Genomic DNA, 24,001 nt, shown 5'->3' with positions numbered 1-24,001 from the left:
ACTCAGGTGTCATGTGTTCCCAGCAGTCCTCAGGTCATCAGGGTTCTAAAGCTGCTGGGCAGCTTTTCTTTAAAAACCACTCTGAGATTGCACATTTGGAAGACAGAAGTCCCCCTTTTCCTCCTCGTACATCCTAGCATTACTGCCCTTTCCTCTTTGCATCTCCATAGTTCTGGGGGATGGATCTAAGCAAAAAGCCACCACTCACAGTCTCCCTTTCTTTTAATTAAAAAAAATATTACGATACACCTTGGTGTGAGGATAGGAGACACTGTCGCTTTATTTGAGCCTCTTTAGACAAAGTCCAAGTAGCTAATGAATTTGACACTATTTCAACTTTGTAGGAGGAAAGAAAAGTTTGCATTACTCAGCAATGAATCTGATGATAAAATCTAGATAGAGCCGGGTCTAGATTTTGTTAACATTTTTATTGCTACGTGCTCTCAATACAACAAACAGCATCAGTAGTGTACACTTGGATAAAAAGGAATTTTTAGCTTAGTAGAAAAGGAAGCTCAAAGATCAGAAGTATAACAAATATATACATCTTTCTGGGAGGTGTATGTGTGTGATCATCCTTCTCTGCATTCTCCTGTGGACCAGATGCATACATATGCAAGCAAACTAGAGAGAATTTCATTCTGGGGAAACTTTGAGGGGGAAAAAAAAATGACTTCTACTTGAGGCTCAGAGATTGACGATCTGGAATTCACCTAATTCATTTAAACTTTAAAAGTCTTGCATGAAGTAGCAGCGATTCTTTAGAGGTATAGAGGCAATAGGTGAAGCTGTGAGTTTACTATGGTTAAGAGGCCAAAATCCTTGCACATTCTGTGCTTACAGAGGTTAACATCTCTAGAGTTCATTTGCATTATATAGTTTTAGACAGTTCAGGAACTGACCTCAAGAACATTATGCTCACAACACTTCCTTTTTTTCTTTTCAGTATTTATCTCTTTCATATCCGTTAAAAAAATGTTTCTAATTCACTATTTCATTAAACAGCTATCTGGGCCTCTACTATTTTATGTTTCATCGAAAGGGAACAGGTCATTAACTTTGTATCAACTACTTTAAAAATGCAAAAAGTCTGCGTGACATCAAATTTGTTGTATTTTAGCTCTTCGATTTGGCTGTTGTTGTTTGCTTACCTTTCTCCTCCACGCACAAAATGTGCATCTCTAATTATGTCTCTCTAGTTTACCAAAACATGTCATTGATATTAGCGTAAATATTTAGTACATAAAAATACTATCAAGGAAAAAAAATCAACTTTTAATAAATATCTTCAGTTCTGAATTCTATATACAAGTACTTTACATCTACTCCCTGGAGAGAGCATTTCTGGCTTCACTGTGAGCAAGGTGACCACTGACATAAATTACTAGCACATGATTGCAGTCAGATGCATTGTGGTTGTGAACATTTGAATATGGACCATGCAGAAAATAAATATTGCGACCACTGACAAATCCTTTCTTGAATCTTCCTCCAAAGCCCCAAAGCCCTATAATACTCGGGTGTCAATTCTAGTTCGATGATGCTTTTCTCAGCTACCAACATACAAACAAATTATCTCAAAACATTTTTCTTTTGTTATTATTACAGTACATTGAGTATAGCCGTTTGTGTATGTCAACAAAGGGAAAAGACAAATCAACACAAGAACACAGGACACTTCGGTGGTGCCTACTGAGGTCCTGGTAAGAGGGTTTTAATTTTGTCTTGCACAGGCTAACTTACTAGTCTCTGTCCCTGTGACCCCTAGTCGACGGACACATCAGTCCTACTCCTTTTTATTTAAAAAGTGGAAGGTAATAGGGAAGCTGGAATCTGTATATCCGCAGCATTTGTGACTTTTCTTTTTCTGTAATTTAGGTATCGCACTGTTGATTAGACAAAACCATACAACAAAAACCCTTTGTCAGTAGCTACAATTCTAACTTCTTATTCATAAAATTCTGCTTCGAAAATCAACCCATAGAACGTCAAATAAGGCAATACCCAACAACAGGCACCTAGAACATCCAGAAATGTAATATAGTAAACAATCATTTGAGAACACATCTCTTAAAATAATACTGATTTCTGCAATATACAGTATTTACACAACAGCTGCAAATCCGCTCATACAATACTTCTAATATAGATAAATAGGAATACAAGTCTAAGAATTTTTTGCTCCATTTCCAAAATATTTTGTTAAAGTGTAAACTGTTGGCACCTCTTTTTTTTATTTTTAGTGTAACTTTAAAAAAAAAAATCAGCCGAGATACATAATTGGTTCCAGTCCCTCTGCGGCATGAGAGAGTGACCAACACACTTAGCAACTTACTTTCCTTCTATTAATCATCTTTGGTGCTTTCTTCCAATGACTTCTGGTAAATGAGTCAATGCGGAACAAAAGGAGGATGAAAGCAACTAGAAAGTGAACCAGCACTTTTTGCTCTTCACTCACAGACAAAACGAGTTGACAATTTACGGAGATGTACACTTTCAACAAGCTGTATGCACCACGGGGAGAGGGGGCCTGTCCGGGGTTCTCCGCTGATTTCGAGCCTTGGAGGTTCGTGTTCTCATCTTTCCAAAGCGGATGATCTGACCGGATGGCTCCTGTCAGCAATTCTGTCACCTTTCTTTGAGGTTCTTGCCTGAGAAGCAGCACCCGTGGAATCACTCACTGCGAGGAGGCGGGCAGTGGGCACTTCTGAGGAGGCGTTGAGAGCGCCGCTCCTGGTGGCCGGGGACGCCAGTCTCAGAGTCCTACTTGCTGCTTGCTGAGCTCTCCTCTGGGGGAAATTAGCACCATCAGGTTTACTGTGTGGCCTGGAAGCAGTGAAGGCATTTGGACCTCCCACTGAAGACAGCCTACTCAGAGACTTCTTCTTCTCGGCAGGGGGCTCCGGATGGTAAGGAACCAAAGACGTAGGCATCACGAGAGCTCCAGGGAGGTTGCTAGGGTTCAAGACAGCATCACCGTGAGTCCCCGCAGCTTCTGGAAGGTACGGTGGTGGCAACGTGCTCCCGCGCTTGCTGCATGACTCACAACATAACTTGTTATAACCTGGTATGGAACAGTATCGCGTCAGCACCTCCATTTGACAGAATATGGACTTGTCTCCCAAACATGGCTCATCTGCAAAGGGTCAAAGAAGACAACACACACATCGAAACAGAAAACAAAAGGAAGAAATGAAAACTGTTTCGGAATATAAAAAATTTTAAGTAAAATCTGACATTAATTGGAGTTGCCCAAATGAGCCTTTGCATTAAAAATATGAAGATTCCTGGTGAGAATGTAAACCTGGTACATCCACTGTGGACAACAGTATAGATACTCTTAAAAAAAATTTAAAATATAACTACCATATGATCCAGTAAGTCCCAAAAGTATGTATCGGGAGAAAATGAAAACACTAATTCCAAACGATATCTGCACCCCCATGTTGACTGCAGCATTGTTTACAATAGCCAAGATACGGAAAAAACTTAACTATCAATGGATGGATGAATGGATAAAGAAATTGTGGTATATGTATACAGCAGAATATTATTCAGATATAAAAAAGAATGAAATAGACGAACCATGAGAGACGATGGACTCTGAAAAACAAACAGGGTTCTAGAGGGGAGGGGGGTGGGAGGATGGGTTGGCCTGGTGGTGGGTATTGAGGAGGGCACGTTCTGCATGGAGCACTGGGTGTTATGCACAAACAATGAATCATGGAACACTACATCTAAAACTAATGATGTAATGTATGGGGATTAACATAAGAATAAAAAACAAAAAGAATGAAAGTTTGCCATTTACGACATGGATGGACCTTGAGGACATTATGTTAAATGAAATAAGTCAGACCAAGATGGACAAATACTGCATGGTCTCACTTGTATGTGGAATCTAAAACAAAAGCCCCTTGATGCGGTGATTGGTGTTTGCCAGTGGCGGGGGTTGGAGTGGGTGAAATGGTGAAGGGGGTCAAAAAGTAGAAATTTCCAGTTATAAAATACATGTCACGGGCGTGTAATGTACACATGGTGACTACAGTTCATAATACTGTATAGCATATTTAAAAACTGCTAAGAGAATAGATCTTAAAAGTTCTCATGGTAAGAAAAAATAATTTTATAACTATATATGGTGATAGGCATTAACTAGACTTATGGTTGTGATCATTTTACAATATATAAAAATATCAAATCATTATATTGTACACCTGAAACTAATATGCTATATGTCAATTATACCTCAATAAACAAATACGAACATTTAGATAAATTCACTGAAATAAGTAGTTTTTTTTCTGTGCAAAGCACTTGGGTTGACCACCATTTTCATATCTCCATCAAGTCTGCAGACTGAAGGTACTGTTCTCTTCCTAGTAGGAACCTATATCTAATTTTATTTTTGTTTATTTTTTTTTTAAGATTTTATTTATTTATTTGACAGAGAGAGCGAGAGAGCACAAGCAGGGGGAACAGTAGAAGGAGAGGGAGAAGCAGGCTTCCCATAGAGCAGGGAGCCGGATGCGGGGCTCGATCCCAGGACCCCGGGATCATGACTTGAGCCGAAGGCAGACACTTAACTGTCTGAGCCACCCAGGCGCCCCTATATCTGATTTTAGAATGAGAAAATAGGATTCATTTTGCCACAGATATTTTTTAGGATATAAAGGGACATCTTTTTTTTTTTTTTAACTTTATGCTATTTCTGGCTTTCTAATAGATTAGCTTCTACATTAAATTTAAATTTTAAATCAAAATAAATCCTGGGGTGCCTGGGCTCAGTTGGTTAAGCGTCTGACTCATGATTTCAGCTCAGGTCACGATCTCAGGGTTTTGAGCTCAAGCCCCACATCAGGTTCTCTGCTCAGCCGGGGAATCTGCCTGGGATTCTGTCTCTCCCTCTCCCTCTGCTCCTCCCCCCTGCTCTCTCTCTCTCTCTCTCATAAACCTTTAAAAAACATAATAAATAGGGGCGTCTGGGTGGCTCAGTTGGTTAAGCGTCTGACTCTTGATTTCAGCTCAGGTCATGATCTCAGGGCCCTGGGATTGAGCCCCGCATGCTTAGCAGGCACCTGCTTGAGATTCTCTCTCCCTTTGCCCCTCCCCCTTGCTTGCTCTCTCTCTCTCTCTCCAAAATAAATAAGTCTTTTAAAAAATAATAATAAATAAATAAAAATCAAAATAAATTCTAAGGCCCTATTGGAACAAATTAAATCTTAAAAACGTATTACCAAAAGAAAAACCAAGGTAACACCCAGAGTCAGTGCAATAGTTTCATTTTTACTACCAAATATTCTCAGACTATTATTTGAAAGCATAAATTTGGGTAAAGTGTGCCAATTTTCTTTTGAATCATTCATATTTTTAAACTTAATTTCACTGAATTGATAACACGTTACGTTTAAAGAGTACTAAAGTAACACTCATAAAACATTTGATACATGTGTGTACACTCTTTTTATTATTTTTAAATTTTTTTTGAGTACAGGTTATAAGAATTAGATTTCAAAAAATCCAAATGTTGAACTCATGGACACATTTGTTTGTACTTATTTTCATCCATTTTAGGGCACATCCTACGCAGCGCCCACCAACACAGTGCAACAGCTATGTCTGATTTGTAAACACAAAGAATTGTAAATTGTGGCACTTACGTACTACAATCACTTAAAATTACAATGTATTATTGGGGAATGCTGCTCTATTGCTAGGTAAGGAACCTGTATATAAATTGCTAAAGAAATTAAAGAATCTTTTTTCCTAAAGTTTGAAAAAAAAGAGGTCAGTTGGCAAGACCAAGAGAGCTAAAATTGCCACCTGTATCTGTTACCAATTACAAATTATAAAATTAATTATAAAACTACCCATTAGAGTTATAATACCATGTCCCATCCCAAAATTTGGAGATACCTGTGTTTGCCTGGCATTTACAGATCTACTAGATAGTATGACATGTCTGAATATTTCATATTAGCTAAGGTAATCATCTAACTATGTTGTGAATGCCTGCACATCACATTAATTGGAGTCCCCTCAAATATCCTTATTATTTCGGAATTACTTTTTCCATGCCTATTATCTTAAAATAAGAATATTAATTTCTTCTTCCTGTATGTTTAAGGCTCTAGGCCCTGTGATGAGAGGACTTTATTTGACCCTGTACTCTCTTTTCCCTCTGACCCGTCACCCCCTCACTCCCTTTCTGTGGCCCAGCTCAAAGCATAACCTAGTCTCTCTGTGTTAGAGAAGGAGTTCATGTACGAGGCTCGCCTCTGTGTGAGCACCTCAGCACTGCAAGGACTGGCTCACAACATGGATCTAGTTAGGGCCATTCTATGTAGACGAGGAAAAGGATGAGATATTCTGAGAAAAAAGAAAAAAGATAAGAGCAAAGGGATACATTCACTTTATGGTAATTTGTCTCAGGATAGATGGGCAGAGCTTAACAGCAACAATGAAATCGTACAATCAAAATGGGGCTTAGGGAAAGGATTCACATGACAAACCCAATCAGTAAATTAAGGAAGCTTTTCAGCCTTCTAGTTCCATGCCCAGATCATTATACGAGGTTCAGGAAAAGGGTATTACACATAGTCTCAAAAAGTCATTTGATTTTAATTGCAGTTTGAGACTGATGGGAATTATTACTTAGTTGAAATGTGTGATAGAAATGTATGGCCTGGGGCGCCTGAGTGGCTCAGTCGTTGAGCGTCTGCCTTCGGCTCAGGTCATGATCCCAGAGCCCTGGGATCAAGCCCCGCATCGGGCTCCCTGCTCATCGGGAAGCCTGCTTCTCCCTCTCCCACTCCCCCTGCTTATGTTCCCTCTCTTGCTGTGTCTCTCTCTGTCAAATAAATAAATAAAATCTTCAAAAAAAAAAAAAAGAAATGTCTGGCCTTTTAGACCTCATAGAATTGGCTGTCGGGCCTGGATGTCAGAGCAATACAGCAGCTAAAAGATTGTGGAATCCCTAACATAGTTACGCCACCTCATCTGTACCTCTATTTTACAATTAAAAAGAATCTCGTTTAGCCAAAGGAAGAGAATCAAGCGATTCTTGCTGACAGTTGGGCATATTTGCAGAAATGCATAGCTCTACCAACTATTAGAACAGTCAAGTGTACTCACAAAGTTTTTAGCCTCTTGGCAGTAATACAGAAGAGTAAAATATTATGACAACAGTGAACTTTACACCTTCTAACCGTGTAAAGTTTGTTCTGTTGGCTTTGTCTTGTGTTTTAAATTTTCAAGTATATTTTCCAGAGAAAAAGATTAACTATCTAAGTCCTTTGTCTCCCCCTCATGGCCATACTTGTTCTTGCTACCACACATTTCAAATGAAAATTTATAATGAAATAGTTTATAAGGTTTACGACTTGACCTGAAATTTCCTCAAAAAAAAAAAAAAAAAGACATTTGATAAAACAGTGCCTTGACAATTTTCTTGAAAAAAGAAAGTACCATGCAGCAGATGTCAATATTTAGTTAATGGCTTCTTATGCTGTAGGCCATAAAAAGGCAACTTCTTTAGTTCCAAGTCTCACTAGTGTGACAGCAACATCCAGTCGTCATTAGGTACAGACTCAGGGAAGCGGCATTTAAGAAGAAGCTTGTGATGGCAGAAGTGGGGTGGGTAAGGAAACGAGAAGGGGGAGATGGTGTGAGGTGGGGAAGAGAGACGAAGGGGGAGGGAGAGAGAGAGAACAGACAGCAGATGGTACAGTGGGGGGGACAAGAAGAAAGAGAGCCAGACACAATCAGAGAGCAGAGACATGGGGGCTTGGAGGAAGAAAGTAGGTGAGGAAGACAAGGGATGGAGAGGAAAGAGACAGGAGTGAGGGAGATGAAGAGACAGATACAGACACAGAGTGGGAGAGAAAGGCAGAGGGACAAGGACGGGGAGAAAGGGCAGGAGGACCCTGAGAAAGGGCAAGGTGGGGGTGAAGGAGAGACACAGACAGACACAGGAGGTAGAAAGAGGCTGGGGAGATACCAGGGAGAGAAAGAGGACAATAAGGAAAAAGGAGACAGGAAGAGATGAGGAGAGAGAGAAGAGGAGACGAAAAGAAGGAGAAAGACAGGGGATGAGGATAGGGGGAGAGGGAGAGTGTGGAACGGGGTGGGGGAATGAGGTCAGAAAACACGTGTGATAGACGCAGAGAAAAGTGAGCAACCTGCAGGTGGCAGACGACAGCAAGTCAGAGACAGGGAGCCAGACTGGACCAGCACAGAGAATGAGAGACAGAGGACAGCAAATGGAGATACAAAATGAGGCAGAGGACAGAGATGGATGTAGACAGAGGGAGCACAGAAAGGGAGGAAGAGGGACAGAGTGATAGAAACGGCTGCCATCCCATACATATTTCCTGTTACAACAGTAAACTGATACATAGTTTAAAATACGCTCTGCGCTTGGGATCTAGCAAGGAGGAAGGTTAGGCAAACGTTTGCAGGCGTGCAAGTGTCTATTCCGAAACTGCCTTGCTGAAGGGCATGTATATGGATGGAGAGGTAACAGAAATGGCTTTGGGTTTTTTTTTCTTTGTTCTTATAAAGATTTATTTATTTATTTGACAGAGAGAGACACAGCGAGAGCAGGAACACAAGCACGGGGAGTGGGAGAGGGAGAAGCAGGCTTCCTGCCGAGCAGGGAGCCCGATATGGGGCTCACTTCTAGGACCCCGGGATCATGACCTGAACCGAAGGCAGACGCTTAACGACTCAGCCACCCAGGCGCCCCACAGAAATGGCTTTGTGAATGGCACTGATCACCCACATGTCTAAGCTGGATAATTACAGCAAAATATTTCAAAATCTTCTGCAATATTATGCCTTTTACAATGATGCGAAATTACAAAGGCACAGAGAGAAAATAAGTAGCTTCTACTAGAAAAACAAATCGACAGCAGCTTCACATACGTGACGCGCCCTCACCCCTGCCTTAGCGCCTGACAGGAACCAGGGATGCCGCGGGGCTTATGCTACCTCGCTGGCGTGGGACACTGCCTCAAACATGATCTGAAAGAAGAGGATTAGGCTCATGTGTCAGGGGTGTGCTCCTTAGGTTCTTTTTGGATAAGCAAACAGAAATTCCAGAGTTTGTCCTGAAATTCTGCTTTTTGAGGCTTCAAAACCATTGTCAGAACAGTGAAACCAATCGGCGTCACACCTACCATTACAGGGAGGCAGCTGACAGGCTCTGACGGCCTCGGGCTTCTCCCCTGCACAGTGGTCTCCCGCCCTGCAGAGGACCTGCCTCACCTCTGTTCCTTCCCCGCAGGTTACCGAACACTAGAGAAACAAAGGCTACGGTTAGAGAGGTTTATTCCACCAAGACCACCTTTCTCCCTGTGGACACACATGCACATGCGCGCGCACACACACACACACACGCTTGCACAGCTCTGTAGTTCCTTCTCCATTTTGTTTGGAGACAGATAATCATAGGTTTAGAACCTGACTGCAAGACTGACCAGCCCGGGCACATTGCAGCTTCTCTGAAAGCTGGGAAGGTTAACACTTGCCTCAGGACTAAATGAAGGCAAAGGAGACAATGTCTGTAAAGCATTTGTGCCCCACAGGCAGTAAGCACGTGACAGGCAAGAGGCCATTATTGTAATGTTAATACTTGCAAAGTTCTCCCAAAACAGTAGTGGCCCCTCTCTTCAGGGAGAGATCCTGTTACTGACCTTCCCATTCTTTCACCTTCCTAACTAATGGTAGAACTTATTGGCAGGCTACCTTGGTTAATTCAACCTCTTTGGAACTACGACTATTTTATTCCCATCAATTAATTTCTTTAATGAAGGGGCTAACTGCTCTAAAATTAAGTCCAGGACCATCTAAGCCATTGTTCCAGGTAGGAGCTAGAGAGGAGGGACCTTTGTTCCAGGACCCTGAGGAGAAGGAGATGTGAGTTATCTTTCCGGTCCCATGCAGGTGACCTTCACTCGCCTGTTCCTTCCTTCCTGGGCCTGCTTTCCACTTTCTCCTTCATTCTCTATCTGCTTTGTGATGTCCTTCCCTCCTATAAACTTTTCTCCTTTTGAATCTTTAGAAATACCAAAGGCGTGGGATTAATTCAGGCCACACGATGCTGAGTCAGCAAACAAACATCAACTGGGCAGGTCCTGGCTTGTAGTGGGGAAGCAACACAGAGTCTTCAAGAATTGTGTGGACCAGTGGCAGCACCGACTCCAAGACAGAAGTTACAGTATTCTGTCTTGAATGGCATACTAGAGGTAAGCCTCTTCGTTTTTGCAATGTAGAGGGAGGACTGTGGGAAAGGCAGCCCTGGAAGGTGGTATTTTGGACCCTGGAGATGAGCCCTAGTGGAGGAGGAGGAGGAGATGGTGAGTCAGGAGGTCCGGGGAGGGCCATCAGCTAAAAGGTGGGGAGACTCCATTGAGCATGGTCTTTTTGGAATAGCAAGGAGGTTCTCAAACCGGAACACAGAGTTGGAATAAAGAACAACAGAGCAAGAAGAGTTAGCATGGGGCTTACTGTGGTGAACATTTTGCAATATATACCAATATTGAATCATTACATGGTACACCTGAAGCTGATATATACTGTTACGTCAGTTATACCTGAAGAAATAAAAGGAGGAGGAGTGGGGGTGGGGGTTGGAGGAGGGAGAGGAGGAGGAGAAGGAGAAGAGTTATCATGGTGCCAAAGGGGGCAGGGCCCTGCATTCACGGTCAGACGTTTGGAATTCATCCCGTAGGAATGGTGTGAAGTCAACGAAGACAGGAAACAGCCCAGTCACCTTTAGACGCGCCGCTACCTCAAAACACACCCAAAGGCGGTTTGCCCCGACCAACTCATCCTAAATGCCAGCACTGCTCTAAAACTGTGTTTCCTGGCACCTCCAGGTGCTTGCTGATGACACAATCTGTGGCCACATCTCAACTCACACAATGCCTACCTGATACGTGAGCCAAATTAAAATATGCCGCGCACGCTTCCGCACACTTCCGCGTGCGCACGCACACCCTCTCACACACGCGCGCGCGCGCGCACGGGCGTCGCACGCCCACCTCGTTCCAGGGCCCTGTTTTCCAGTGGGAGGGGCAGGGCACGCGGTTGCAGGGCCGCCGGTTGTCGGGCCTGTCGGCAGAGCAGTACTTGCTGTGCACCGAACGGTTGGTGCCGTCGTGGAGCGGCTGCAGGCAGCGCACGGTGCGGAGCTGGTAGCCAGAACTCCCGCAGGTTCTGGTGCAGTGCTCCCACTCCTCGGCCACCCAGCTGCAGCGCGAGGGGGAGAAGGGGGTACACGGTTAGCGGCTGCCGCGCGCACCCTCCTGCCCTGCGCCCTGGGTGACGGGCAGCCCGGGGAGGGCACGCTCCGGCTCAGGAAGCAGTTTCAGAAAGAGGGACGCATCCACCAAGTCCAAAGTCTGAGCATTTTCTAACAGCAATAGGCCCGACACTTCTGTGTTTAAAGCCTGGGTATTTTTCTGCCTCCCTGTGATCTGGAATAACCTCTTTCTCTAAAGGAGGATCCACCGACAGAGGGTTTCTGAAACTCATCTGAAGGTTGCCGGGTTAGGTCTGGGCAGCATGGCAGTTTTTCAGAAGCACACCAGTGGGCTCTCAGCCACACTGCCTCACGGTATTAATCATCTGAAAGGAAATTTAGAAAGACAATCCATCTGATACTTGCTGAGACGAACTGCTTTGGTGGCTGCTGCTTTTCCATGAAATCCTGAGTTTCCTCACGATTTAAGATTCTAACTGAGATGACAGTTTCATTTCTACAGTTGCCCCCGAGAAGGCTGCCTGACGTACCTATCCTGTTTGGAAAATTCAGTTCTTCATAGCGGCCCTTAGGAGGCCCAACAAAAAGGTAAAGGTAGTGTGCATCCAGGGCTTGAATGCACCTGATAGAAAGATTTCTAAAAAGATATTTTCAAAAAAGATTTCCCATGGGACATTCCCCAATTCTGGGGCGACGTCAATGGCCCCAGCACTCTCCACATCGGCTGTGGCTGCATTATTAGGGACAGGTCTCCATGACGTGTGGCTACGTGTGGTCCCAAGGGGCCGTCCCCAGTGATTCCATCTGGTTCCTCAATCTGTCAGAATGTACGTGAGGCATACTCTTTATCCTTTCCAGAGTTATTTTCCCTCTGCTTTTTTTTTTTTTCTTTTCACATATATGGGGCATCAAAATATAACCATGCTAAAACCTTGGCAGTCTTTGCTGTCCCCAGCTTAGGATGGCTTTGACGAATGTCAAACTGGCAGCAGAATGTTTGTGGCAACTAAGCAACTGTAAGGCCCTCAATAGCAACTCTCATTTGAAGACAGATACTATATGAGAAGTATACACTTCATAGATACTCCTGGTTAAGTTTAGTCCCTCGTGGAATTCCTAGAATGGTAACAAAGGAGAAAAATGGCATAAATCCACAAAGGTAAAAAAAAAAAAAAAATTGGATAGAATGCACCAAAAGATAAGCAGTGGGACATACGGCTACCAGCTCAGCAGACCTAAGAGGGATGAAGTTTAACTCAGCCGTAGAAGCTGGCAAGCAGACTGACTTAGCGGCAGAACTCCAGGAACATGCTGGATTGTGGCCGCAGGTGGAAGTGTGCACTGCAAAACTGGGTGAAGGCAGGGCTGAAAACGGGACTGAGGAAAAGTCTGCGTGCAAACAGGTCCACCTCCTGATCCTTACCCCCACCGGTGGATTGCCCCTCCTCTAACCCAACAGAAGGTCTGACGTTTATCCTTGGTGGAAGATGAACGAGACCTTTAGCTTGTGGACAACAGACATAGTCAAGAGACAATAGAGAAAGAGACCAGAGTGAAAACAGGGGGCTAGGTAAGAATCCACAATTGGAATGGTGCAATGACTTCCAGAACAGCTATCAAATAGGCTTATGCTCCCTAGGCAGACGATTGATGTTGCTCTTTGGAATCGGATCATTTCCTTAGAAAAGCCCTAAGTATACACTGAGGATCTTCAATGAAAGAGTCCAGCCAGCTTGTCCTACAGTGAAGCCCACCAGCAAGCAAGTCTTGAGCATAAAGCAAACTTCCAAGCAGCCTTTTAATACTGTATTCTTACGTGCGTGAAGAGCCAACAATCAGCTGACACAGAAAAGCCTCTAACACAAATCATGGAGGGGGAAAAAAGAAACAGAGGAAAAGAACTCAAAAGAAATAATGCATGGAAAAGATAAGCTTTAATATCATAAAAGAGATAAAAGAATATTTACATCTGTGAAATAAGCATCCAATGCCTTAAAAAAGGAACACGTGAGGAATAAAACAGAGTGCTTGGATATTAAAGTGCTCTTGGATAGTAACACAATAGTAAAAATGAAAAATTCAGCAAGTAGAACAACAAACAATAGATGAGAAAAGAAAAGAGAATCAGATCTGTTTAAGAATCATAACTACAAATATCTTAGAAAGAAAGAATATTGAAAAAATAGGGGAAAATTTTCCAAGTAAAAACACAGGAAAATGTCCCGGAGATGAAAGATACTGGTTTTGTGTTTTAAAAAGTCTTTTGAGTACACAGCACAATGGATGAGAAAAGTAGAGCATCAACAACGGGCAGTTCTACCACTGTGAAATTTCGGGACATCGGGAACAAAAAGAAGATCCTATAAACTTTGAATGACAAACAAAAATAGAAAGCATTGAGAACCAGAAGAGTAAATGACTTTGCAACAGCAACATGGGAATCTAGAAAACAATGGAACAATGGTTTCAAAATTCTGAAGGAAAATACATTACGGTTTGGAATTCTATGTGTGTGTATCCCAACAATCAAGAGTGAGAGAAGAAAGGCTTCCTATACTCTTATACTTTAACCTCTTAGCTACTTTTCTTAGGTGTAAGAGAATTTTTAAGATAAAAATTTTCACTTTGTATATACATTTTTCATGAAGCTACTGGAAGACATGATTACCAGAACAAATGAATACAAGAAAAGATAAAAAGACAAGAAATGCAGGAATCAGGAGATCCGATGCAAAGGAGAGGCAGTGGGATTATCTAGGAAGAGGTAAAAAGACACCCCAGGACGAACAGAAAGAAGTCCAGGGCAGAGCTGGAACACACAAAATTCTCTAAGAGATATCTCTCAGAAGTTGCACGTTAACAGGATACTTGAGTGTTTAGTATTTATAGGAGATTGATACTCACGGAAGACAGTATGGGGATGAATTAGTGAAAAGTAGTAGAAAACAAAGCATAAAAATCAAAATATTCATTAATTCTCAAGAAAGAAAGTTTCACGAGGAAAGAAAGAGCAGCAAATGACTCACCTGTTGGGACAGACAGAAGTCATTAAGACAATATAAACTCTGAAGATTAATATCAGTAAAAGGTAGGTTAGAACAATATTGGAAATACTGGGGAAGAGAGAAGTCTGGGCTCTGGGTGTGTATTTGGGGATGGATTGTAAAAGAATGCTCAACCCTTCGCTTTCCACATTGGAAATTCAATATACACAATATACATAATATCCAAAACCTCCCCCACCCCCCAAAACCAAGTAGATGCTAAAACATTTTACTTAAGAGAGCTAGAAACAAGGAGTTACCAAATATCAAAAGAAGCATCATAGCTGGAACGTGGTTGTTTTTGAGAAGCAGGAGTATGGTAAAGGGCAGGGAAACACAGCTCTATATAAGTCCTGTGAAATGATCTGACTCTTTAAACCAGGTACGTTTATTAGCTTTGACTAAAAATAAAATTAAAACTAAAAAGAACTAGAGACACTGAAATCCCTCTCACATTGTGCTCAGGAAATGATAGTTAAAATAAGTGCTTACAGTGGATGTGTACACTCTTGAATATTGCACATCCTTCTAATAGGTTTTGGCTTCTTGTTGACCTCGCAGAAGCTGCGGTGAACCATCTTATTATCGCTTTTCCTACGGCATCCGTATTTAGTGTACTGGAAACCTAGGAAAGGAAACACATTTCTTTGGGTTTACTCACTTATTCATCCTGCTACATATTTGGTCATTCAGTCATTCATTCAACAAATATTGACTGAGGACGCACAGGAGGCCAGGCATTGCTGTAGACACTGAAGGTCCAGAAGTCAATTAAATAAACAAAATCCTTAACTTTTCAGGGCCTACATTTAATAAAGTACAAATGATTAAATATAGCTGTGTTCATGCGCTAATGAACTAGACCCCTGAACATACAGTCTAGTGTAAGGGACAGATCTGAACAACCACTGTGACAATACCAGGGACACAGGCTTTTAGAGGGTTATGCACATAATTTACTGTAGAAGGCGCCAAAGGAGCACAGAGGGGAGGGTCTCAACTTAGCCAGAGGAGGGGCAGGGACTGCTCACAAGATCCGCACTTCTTTTTTTTTTTTTTTTTTTTAAGATCCGCACTTAATCATCAGCATCTTCAAGTTCAAACAGTGTTGGGTAAAGGGAAGGAAGCAGAAAAATACTCCAAGCGAAGGAAAGGACACGTTAAAAATGGCAGGTCTGTTGGAATGGCTGAAGTTTCCTGTGTGAAGGGGATAGGAGATAGGAAAGAATCTAATCCTAAAAGCCTCAAGTGCCAGACTAGTATTTGGACTTTTTATCTTGGCAGTCACAGGGAGTTTTTGAAGGTCTCCCCACTCACCAACCCTGACATCTGTAAATAATTAATTAATTAATTAAATTTAAAAAAAAATTCCAAACCTACAAAAATGTTGTAAGGAAAGCACAATGAACATTGTTATGCCTTGCGTCTAAATTAACCTTGTATTACGTGTCACTATATTTGAGGTGCATACGTATATATTTTTACATATATAATAGCTTAATTATAATATGCAATATATATAATATACATAAAATTTTGCCAAACCCTTTGAGAGTAAGTTGCTGGTATCCTGATCCTTCACTTGTAAATACTTCGGCATACTGCCCGTAACAAGTACATCTCCTACATAATTCTTTCTTTTTTTTTTTTTTTAAAGATTTATTTATTTATTTTTATTTGAGAGAGAGAGAATGAGAGAGAGCGAGTACATGAGAAGGGGGAGGGTCAGAGGGAGAAGCAGACCCCCTGCCGAGCAGGGAGCCTGATGCGGGACTCGATCCCGGGACTCCAGGATCATGACCTGAGCCGAAGGCAGTCGCTTAACCAACTGAGCCACCCAGGCGCCCTCTCCTACATAATTCTTAAAACCAGAATATTTAACACAGATATAGTACTATTATCTAATATACAGACCAAATTCAAAATTTGCCAGTTTCCCCTATCATGTTCTTCATAGCAATGTTTTCCCAATCAAGGATTATGCAGTGCATTTAGCTGTCATGGAATTAAGCAGGAATAGTTTCTGAGCCTCTTTTTATCTTGGATATTTTTGAGATGTACAGGCCATTTGTTTTGTAAAATGCCCCACAATTGAGGTTTATTTAATTGCCTCCTAGTGATTAGATTCAGGTCAAAAACGCTTTTGACAAGAATACTACATAAATGATTCTATGTCTTCAGGACAACACATTAGAAGGCTACAAGATTTAAATCAGACAAATACTATAACTACTCATTCGGTCATTCATTCAGTCATTCATTCAAGATTACCCTGGAAATAAAGGAAGAGAAGAAAATCAAATTAGCTGACTAGTTAAAAGACTTTTGCAATAATCTTCCCTTCCAAAATCATGAAGGAAACCTGGTGAGGAAGTAACAGATGTGGTAGATATTAAAAAGGTGTGTCTGACAAACCTTGTAACCAAGTAGATGCTGAGGGAGCAGCAAAAGAGAAGATTCAAATTAAACTTGCATTTTGTAATGGATTAAGTGTCATTTTAAATAACTAAAAGCATTTTATGTCCCGTCCACCTCAAAAAAAAAAAAAAAAGGCCCCTTTAAAAACACATCCTTGGGGCACCCGGGTGGCTCAGTCAGTTAAGCGTCTGCCTTCCACTCAGGTCATGATCCCAGGGTCCTGGGATCGAGTCCTGCATCAGGTTCCCTGCTCAGCGGAGAGCCTGCTTCTCCCTCTCCCTCTGCCCCGCCCCTGCTTGTGCTCTCTCTCTCTCTCTCTCTCTCGGTCAAATAAATAAAATGTTTAAATAAATAAATAAATAAATAAATAAATAATACCTCCTTGAATTTAGAATTATAAAATAAATGGTTGATGCATGCATTCCCTACTCTGAATAATTTTTTTGTTCTCAGTTACTCAGCATCATGACTCAGCCCTTTGCTTTCTCCTGCCTATTGAGGAAATTCCCTCTAGACCAGCTCAGTCCTGGAGTGTTTATTGTTCAGAAGCAGAGGAATGGATGAAGTGAGAAACTGAAAAACTCTGCAAACGGCTTAATGGGATTTACTGGAGAAAGGGCAGAGAGGCAGCACAATGGAGTAAGAGCGTGTAGCCAGAAGCCAGACTACCTGGGTCTGTATCTTAGGGTCTGGGCAAACTACTCCTCCCTGTCCTTCAGTTTTCCAATCACTACAACAGAGATAATCATAGTGCTGACCTCACAGAGCCATTTTGAGTATTCATGCACTAATATAGAGAACATTTAAAACATTTAAAGCAGTACCTGCTACCTGGTACAACTAATAGCTCTTTTATTACTAACACTGATAGAAAAGAAATGCACAGGTATGGAAAGCAAAAGTGGAAAAGAAGAATAAAGGCCAGAACCACAGGACACTGCATTTGGGAGAGTATGGGAAAAGTAAAGTCATTAAAGGTACCACCATATGAATATGAGGGAAAAGGGCAAGAGGATTTTAAGAAGGTTTACCGTTGTTAGGAACAGACTCCCATCCTTTGTAGATTCAGGGATTTCAGTAAAAATGCTTTGTACTTATGTTTTGGTTGTTATGTTTGGTATTTCTCAGATTATGGCCTCAATTAGAGGCAATCTTTAAGGGAAAAGCACCATAACTGGCCTTCTATGAATTACACTGAACGTACTAAATGGGTTCAATTGTTACCTCCACCACAGGGTTTGGAACACTGAGACCAGCTCTTCAAAGCCCACTCAAAAGTATCTAATTCTTCTTGGATGACATTGTTGCTGCTGATTGTAGGTGCAGAATCTTCATGAATGATGTACTTATATGTCAGGCTGGAGTGGGTATCGTTCTCCTGAGGGATGATCTAATGGATACGTGAAATAGATAGGTAAGTCACCTGAAGGGGTTTTACATTTTCAATAAAAATTATAACTATTTCAGAACAGTTGTCCTATTAAAGCTGGAAAACTTTCAAGCAGTTTCTAAAAATATAATGTTTCTGTTTCTATCAACTAAAGTACAAGGATGCTCTGTTTAAGAAAAAAAAAATGCAAACATATAAAACTTTGACCATAAAAAATATGAAAAATAGAGTTATAAGAGTTTATATAATAAAAATAATACATTTTCAATGAGATTCACTGTGGATTTCCTTAAGTTATATATCTCCCTACTGCATTTGAAAATTATTCTTTAAAATAACTGTTTTGTCATAATGACAAAGATAATAATGTTCCTCCAGAAAATGTACACATTATGGAGAAATACAAAGAAAATGAAAATTGTCCATGATTCTACTAAACCAGAGAAAACCAAAGTCACTTCTAAAATGAAACTTTTAGAAATAGCTTTTGTTTGAGAAATCGAGCAATATTGAACCCACTAGGATGAAGGATTTGGTTATCTGGGTTCTTTTCTCTGTTTTTCCCTTAGTTGTTTTTAAAACAACATTACAAACCAAGCATTGACCCTTACACTCTAGCCAGATGCCTACAGCTTCCAGCCCCAGACAGCTATTGCCATGCTCTTGGGCTCCCAGCCTGAGGTTCCAGCCCTTTAGAGAGGAAAAGAAAGGTCATGGTGATACAGCAGTGCTTGTCCACAACCCCACTGTCCTAGCTACAAATCTCCTCCTTGTATCTCTAGCTCACGTTGTTCCCTGCGGGCGCCCGGCTATCAATGGACAAAGCCCTGAGGTAGGCTAGCATGGCGGTTAACGGCAGGGCTCTGAGGCCAGACCCCTGGGCCACCAGAAAAGACTGCAGTGTAATTATGGGAGTGAAACGGACCTTCTGAGCTCCAGCCATTCAAACTTAATAAAATTTTGATTAGTGTATATTTTTGCTATAAAGTTATATAACCTATGAAACAGAATGATAGAAATAAACGCACAGAAACATGAATAATTTTTGACATAGATGAAAAGATACCTTAATGGAAAAAAAGACCTTTTTTTTTCAACAAATGGTACCAGAACAAGTCATTGTGGTGGCTTTAAAAATGTGCCCACAAACCCTTTGATATTTTCCCTCTCAATGAGTAGGGCTTAATTCCTCTCCCCTTCAGTGTGGTCTGGACTCAGTGACTTGCTTCCAGCAAACAGACAACGGCGGCATGGATGGGATGTTACTCCCAAGATTCGGTTTAAAAAGACGGTCTCCGTCTTGGCTGCACTCTGTCACTTGGATCACTCATTCCAGTGGAAGCCAGCTGTCATGTGATAAGGACCCTTATGGAGTCTAAGGAGAAGCCCATGTAGTGAAGAATGCAGGCCCACCAGCTACCACATGGGAAAGCTTAGAGGCAATCTTCTGAGGCCTTCCAACAGCCCTGTGATTGAGCAGGGAAGCAGATGTCCCCGCTGGAGCCTTGGGGAGACCAGCCACAGTTACCGGTGACCTCATGAGATGCCCTGAGCCACAGCTAGCCATTTCAGCAGCTCCCAGTGGCCTGACCCACAGAGGCTATGAGATAATAAATGCCGGTTTGTGTTTAGCTAAGACATTCAGGGTGATTTGTTATGAAGCAATAGGTAATATAGACATCCACGTGCAAAAATAAGAACCTGACACATCACACAAAATTTATATAAAAATCAACTCAAAATGTAAAATATAAAACTATAAAACTTTTAGCAAAAAATAAGAAAATGCTCTAACACTGGATTAGGCAGAAATACACACATCACACCAGAATCTTGATCCATAAAAGAAAAAAAACTGATAAATTAGACTTCAGGATGCTTAAAATATTTTGCTCTGTGAAAGACACTATTAAGAGAACAAAAAGAAACTATAGAAGAAAATATTTGACAAACCATATATTTCATAAAGGACATATCAAGTATATATAAAGAACTCTTAAAACTCAACAAAAAAGATAAAACAACCTAGTTTATGACTAACATAACATAATAAAGTAAATTTTAAAAAAAAAACCTATTTTAACAATGGGCAAAAGATTTGGACAGACACTTTGCCAAATAATTTTCAAAGAAAGAAAAAACATCCTTGGGATTGAGTGGGGATATTTGGTTTTAAATTAGGATAATATTTTTTATAGAGAATTTGATAAATTACATACAGAATCCAATAATATTTTTCAAACCAGGTAGATGTCTTCTGCTTTCATCCATGAGGGAGTAATAGAGTTGCCTTGCTGATATTAAAAGCAATAAAACTGGACAGAACAGATGAGGGAACTTTTTTTGGGGGAGGGCAATGAATAATACAGCGAAGAACAGTGATGCTGTGAGAAAGAGAAATAGGCCAGGTCCTGGCTTCCTGACAGGGTCAGGTTGTGGGCCCTGCATAGGGAGCATGAGCCTAAGCCAAGACAGCAGTCTCAAGGAGCTGAGGAGATGGAGAGTGGGGTTTGGAACTTGTAGGCAGGGCCCTAAAGAAGAAGGGGCTGCACAGAGGGATGACCCAGAAGCTGCATGCATCCGAGATGGAAGGCTGGTCTGTGCATGCCCAGGCCAAGACACCATGATGTCTACCGGCGAGGAGCTGCCGTGGGGCTGGGAGCGGGACAGAGACACCCAAGGTCAGGTGGCGCTAGGGAGATAAGAGTTCTTATCTAGCCAGATGAAGAGGCCTCGCTAACACTTCAGGTATTCAGCTAAAGCATCAAAAAGGCCATGCTATAAGAATAAGGACAAACTTGAAACAGATCAGCCCTAACAAAGAAAAAATCAGGCTTCACAGATCAGGAGGAAATGACAGCCAGAACAAAACCCCACAGCCTGAAAAGAAGGCAACCAAATGCCCTACAACTTACCAACTATATAATTGGTATACACTTAACTGTAATTCCAGTATACATTTAAAAAATTGTAAGAAGCAGGAAAATGTGACTCATAATCCAGAAAAAAAAAAAAAAAAGCAGCCCATAGAAACAGACAACATGAAGACACAGGACTTAAAGGAAACGTTAGACATAATGAGTGAAATATATGGAAATCTCAGCATAGGAATGGAAATGATATTTTTTTATTTAAAAAAAAAAAAAAGGACCAAATGGAAATTCTAGAAAAGAAAAGAACACCATCTGACATGAAAAATTTACCGGATGGGCTCAACAACAGATTGGAGACCACATAAGACACAGTCAGTGAACTTGAACACGGCTCAATAGCAATTATCCAATCTGAAGAGCAGAGAAAAAGTGATTACAGAAGGATGGACAAAGCCCAGGAGGCGTATGGAACAATTTCAACTGGGTGAGCATACGTGTAAACGAGTCCTAGGAGTGAGAGATGGGGGAAAAACGCACTTGGCACACAATGGAAAATCAACACAAATTTGGTAAAAAAATAACAACAACAACAACAAAAACCCATCAACTTAGATCACCAAGATGCTTGGTGAACCCCAAGCCAGATACAAAACCTCACAAACTAAGCATATCACAGTCAAACGGCTTAACAAACAATGAAACAAAACAAAAAGATGAAGAGAAAATCTTTAAAAAGCAGTCAGGGAAAAAGGAAACCTCACATGCAGAGCAGCAATATGAACGGGGCTGACTTCTCATCATAAATGATGGGTTGTAGAAGATGAACGTTATGAGTCAAAAGAGAGCTCCTGTATGTTGGCCCCTACTTTGTTTGTTTCTTCACAACAGGCTGAGAGCCTTTAGCTCAGAAGCCCACTAGCACCAAACTCAAGTTTTACATACCCAGTTCTTTTCAGTGCAGCCCAAACAGGCATATTTTTAGCCAGTTAGAACCTGCTTGCTTAGCAAACCCCGATGAAACTGCACTGGCCATTTGCTAACTATAGAGGAGTCTGTGGCTGTAAGGATCCCAAGCTGCTGCTGTTCTTAGGAGACTCCCCACTGTGCTGCTGATTGACATCACCTCACCAAAAACACCCCCTCTCCAATCCCTTCTGTCCCAGGAGTTCCCTTCTGCTTCTCTCCAGTAGCCGACCTGCAAACCTGTGAAGGGGTAGATAAAGCCAGTGCGCGCTACTGCCACCTTGTAGTTACATCTACCTCCCTAATCGGCCCTCCAATTCCTTCAACTCCCCTCTAACAGCATAAGAACATCTTTAAAGTGCTAACACACGCACGCACAGCACTAGCTACCAAAATGTTTATACCTGCTGAAGATAACCTGCTGAAGATATCTTCTAAGAATGAGGTGAAATACAGATATTTTCAGATAAGTGGAAGTTGAGAGAATTCTTTGCTAGCATGCACACCCACACCGCAAGAAATGCTAAAGGATGTTCTCTATATCAAAGGTAAATGATACTAGATGGAAAGTCAGATTTACAGGGAAGAAGGAAGAGCATCAGAAATGGCAAATATGTGGGTAAATATAAAAATCTATCTCATCTTTTGTCTCTAACAGATAATGGATTACTAGAAGTCAGGAATCATAATACTATGTTATTGGGTTTATAATGTACATATAATAAAATATATGAAAAAGTTGCACAAAGAGTAGAGAGGGGCAGATAAAAAACAAGCAACTGACTATTCAATGTTCAAGGTAAAAGTGTTTTCAGATAAATTAATTATAAAATTACAGAACCAACTACATAGTAAGCCTGTAATACCACATACCAAAACAATAACAGGATCGTGTAAAGGTCCATCTGTGTGAAGAGTTTCAATGTCATCTTCAATGTTATAGTCCCATTCCACACCAAGATCTATGAAGGTCCGCGACTTGGCTTCCTCCCCTTTGCCATTTAAAATATAGTGGCCTGTAGCCTGGTTCTTAATAGCTAGAGGGAGAAAAATGGGTAACCGGCATACATTTTATTTGATCATATTACAGGTTTGATGACCCATAGCAAGTCTATCCCTTTCTATAAATGAAAGACTGTTTATTAGCATCAAAGCAATCAAAATGAGTGTTAGTTCTGATAGGACTCCCATTCCCTTCATTCAGCCTTCAAAATCCTCAAGCAGCACTACTAACTAGTCAAAATAGCAAGATGGTTAAATAAGGGAGATAAAAATTGACAAATATTCCCATTTGAAAGGACTGTCAAAGAGGTTAACAGTTTCTAACCCATTCCTGTATATTTCCTCAGAAAGCTGGGAATATTTAGAAAATTATGGATACTTCTATAATCATTTGTGCTAAGATAGCACATAACATAATGTGCTACTGTGTTATCTCTTTCAAGTTAGTAAAAGTATTGATAGGTATCCAACATAGTTGAACTAATTTTTAGACCAACAATTAGTTCTTATGTTTGTGAAATTCCAAGGCCACGTCCCTACTTAATATGGCTAGAAAAAGCTGTTTATTGGTGATAGAGTTCTTAATGCATTATTGATCTACTATGTATTATTTAAAAATGCTTTCTCTAATAGATAAAACATAACAAATTGGATTTCAAAGTTTGGAGGTATTTACCAGCATATAATAAGTTAGAAAATAAAATTTCATGTTATTACCATTCCTGAAAATGTGTAGATAACATGAGTAATTTTAGTTAAATACATTTATTCCTCTTGAGTTTTTTTAAACTATCTCATGTTTCCAAAGTTAATAATCTGAGTTCTAGGACAAAAAAATAAGAGAATATGAATTATTGGAAAAAGAACTATGGCTGACTGCTAGATCATTAAGGAATCTAGTAGTGAATTTAATTTAAATACTAAAAAAATTCTATGAAACACCATAAAACAATTCATTTTTAAGTCACACATTTAAAAGAAAAGCAATTTGAGACAAATTTTCATGGGGTTGACAGATGATGCTTTCATTTCAGAGAACTTCCTC

The 24,001-nt window shown here is 40.9% G+C and overlaps 1 protein-coding gene across 5 annotated transcripts in view; it reads right to left on the bottom strand.

Moving 5' to 3' along the window:
* Positions 1-409: 409 nt before the first annotated feature.
* The window catches only part of ADAMTS3 (ADAM metallopeptidase with thrombospondin type 1 motif 3), a 249,547-nt gene continuing 225,955 nt past the window's right edge, over positions 410-24,001 (bottom strand). For all 5 annotated transcript variants that reach the window (XM_031035962.2, XM_006740665.3, XM_081812297.1 and 2 more), the window contains 6 exons: positions 22,828-22,991; positions 17,953-18,118; positions 14,803-14,935; positions 11,046-11,253; positions 9,180-9,297; positions 410-3,136 (listed from right to left, as the gene is read on the bottom strand). In XM_031035962.2, coding sequence (XP_030891822.1) covers positions 2,577-3,136; positions 9,180-9,297; positions 11,046-11,253; positions 14,803-14,935; positions 17,953-18,118; positions 22,828-22,991 — 1,349 coding nt within the window. In that variant the 3' untranslated portion in view covers positions 410-2,576. The remainder of the gene's footprint in view (positions 3,137-9,179; positions 9,298-11,045; positions 11,254-14,802; positions 14,936-17,952; positions 18,119-22,827; positions 22,992-24,001) is intronic.

This window comes from Leptonychotes weddellii, chromosome 2, assembly GCF_054177405.1.
Source record: "Leptonychotes weddellii isolate Sample4059 chromosome 2, ASM5417740v2, whole genome shotgun sequence".
Lineage (NCBI taxonomy): Eukaryota > Metazoa > Chordata > Mammalia > Carnivora > Phocidae > Leptonychotes > Leptonychotes weddellii.
The sequence above is the reverse complement of the archived record's forward strand: the minus strand, read 5'-3'. Positions and strand labels throughout refer to the sequence as shown.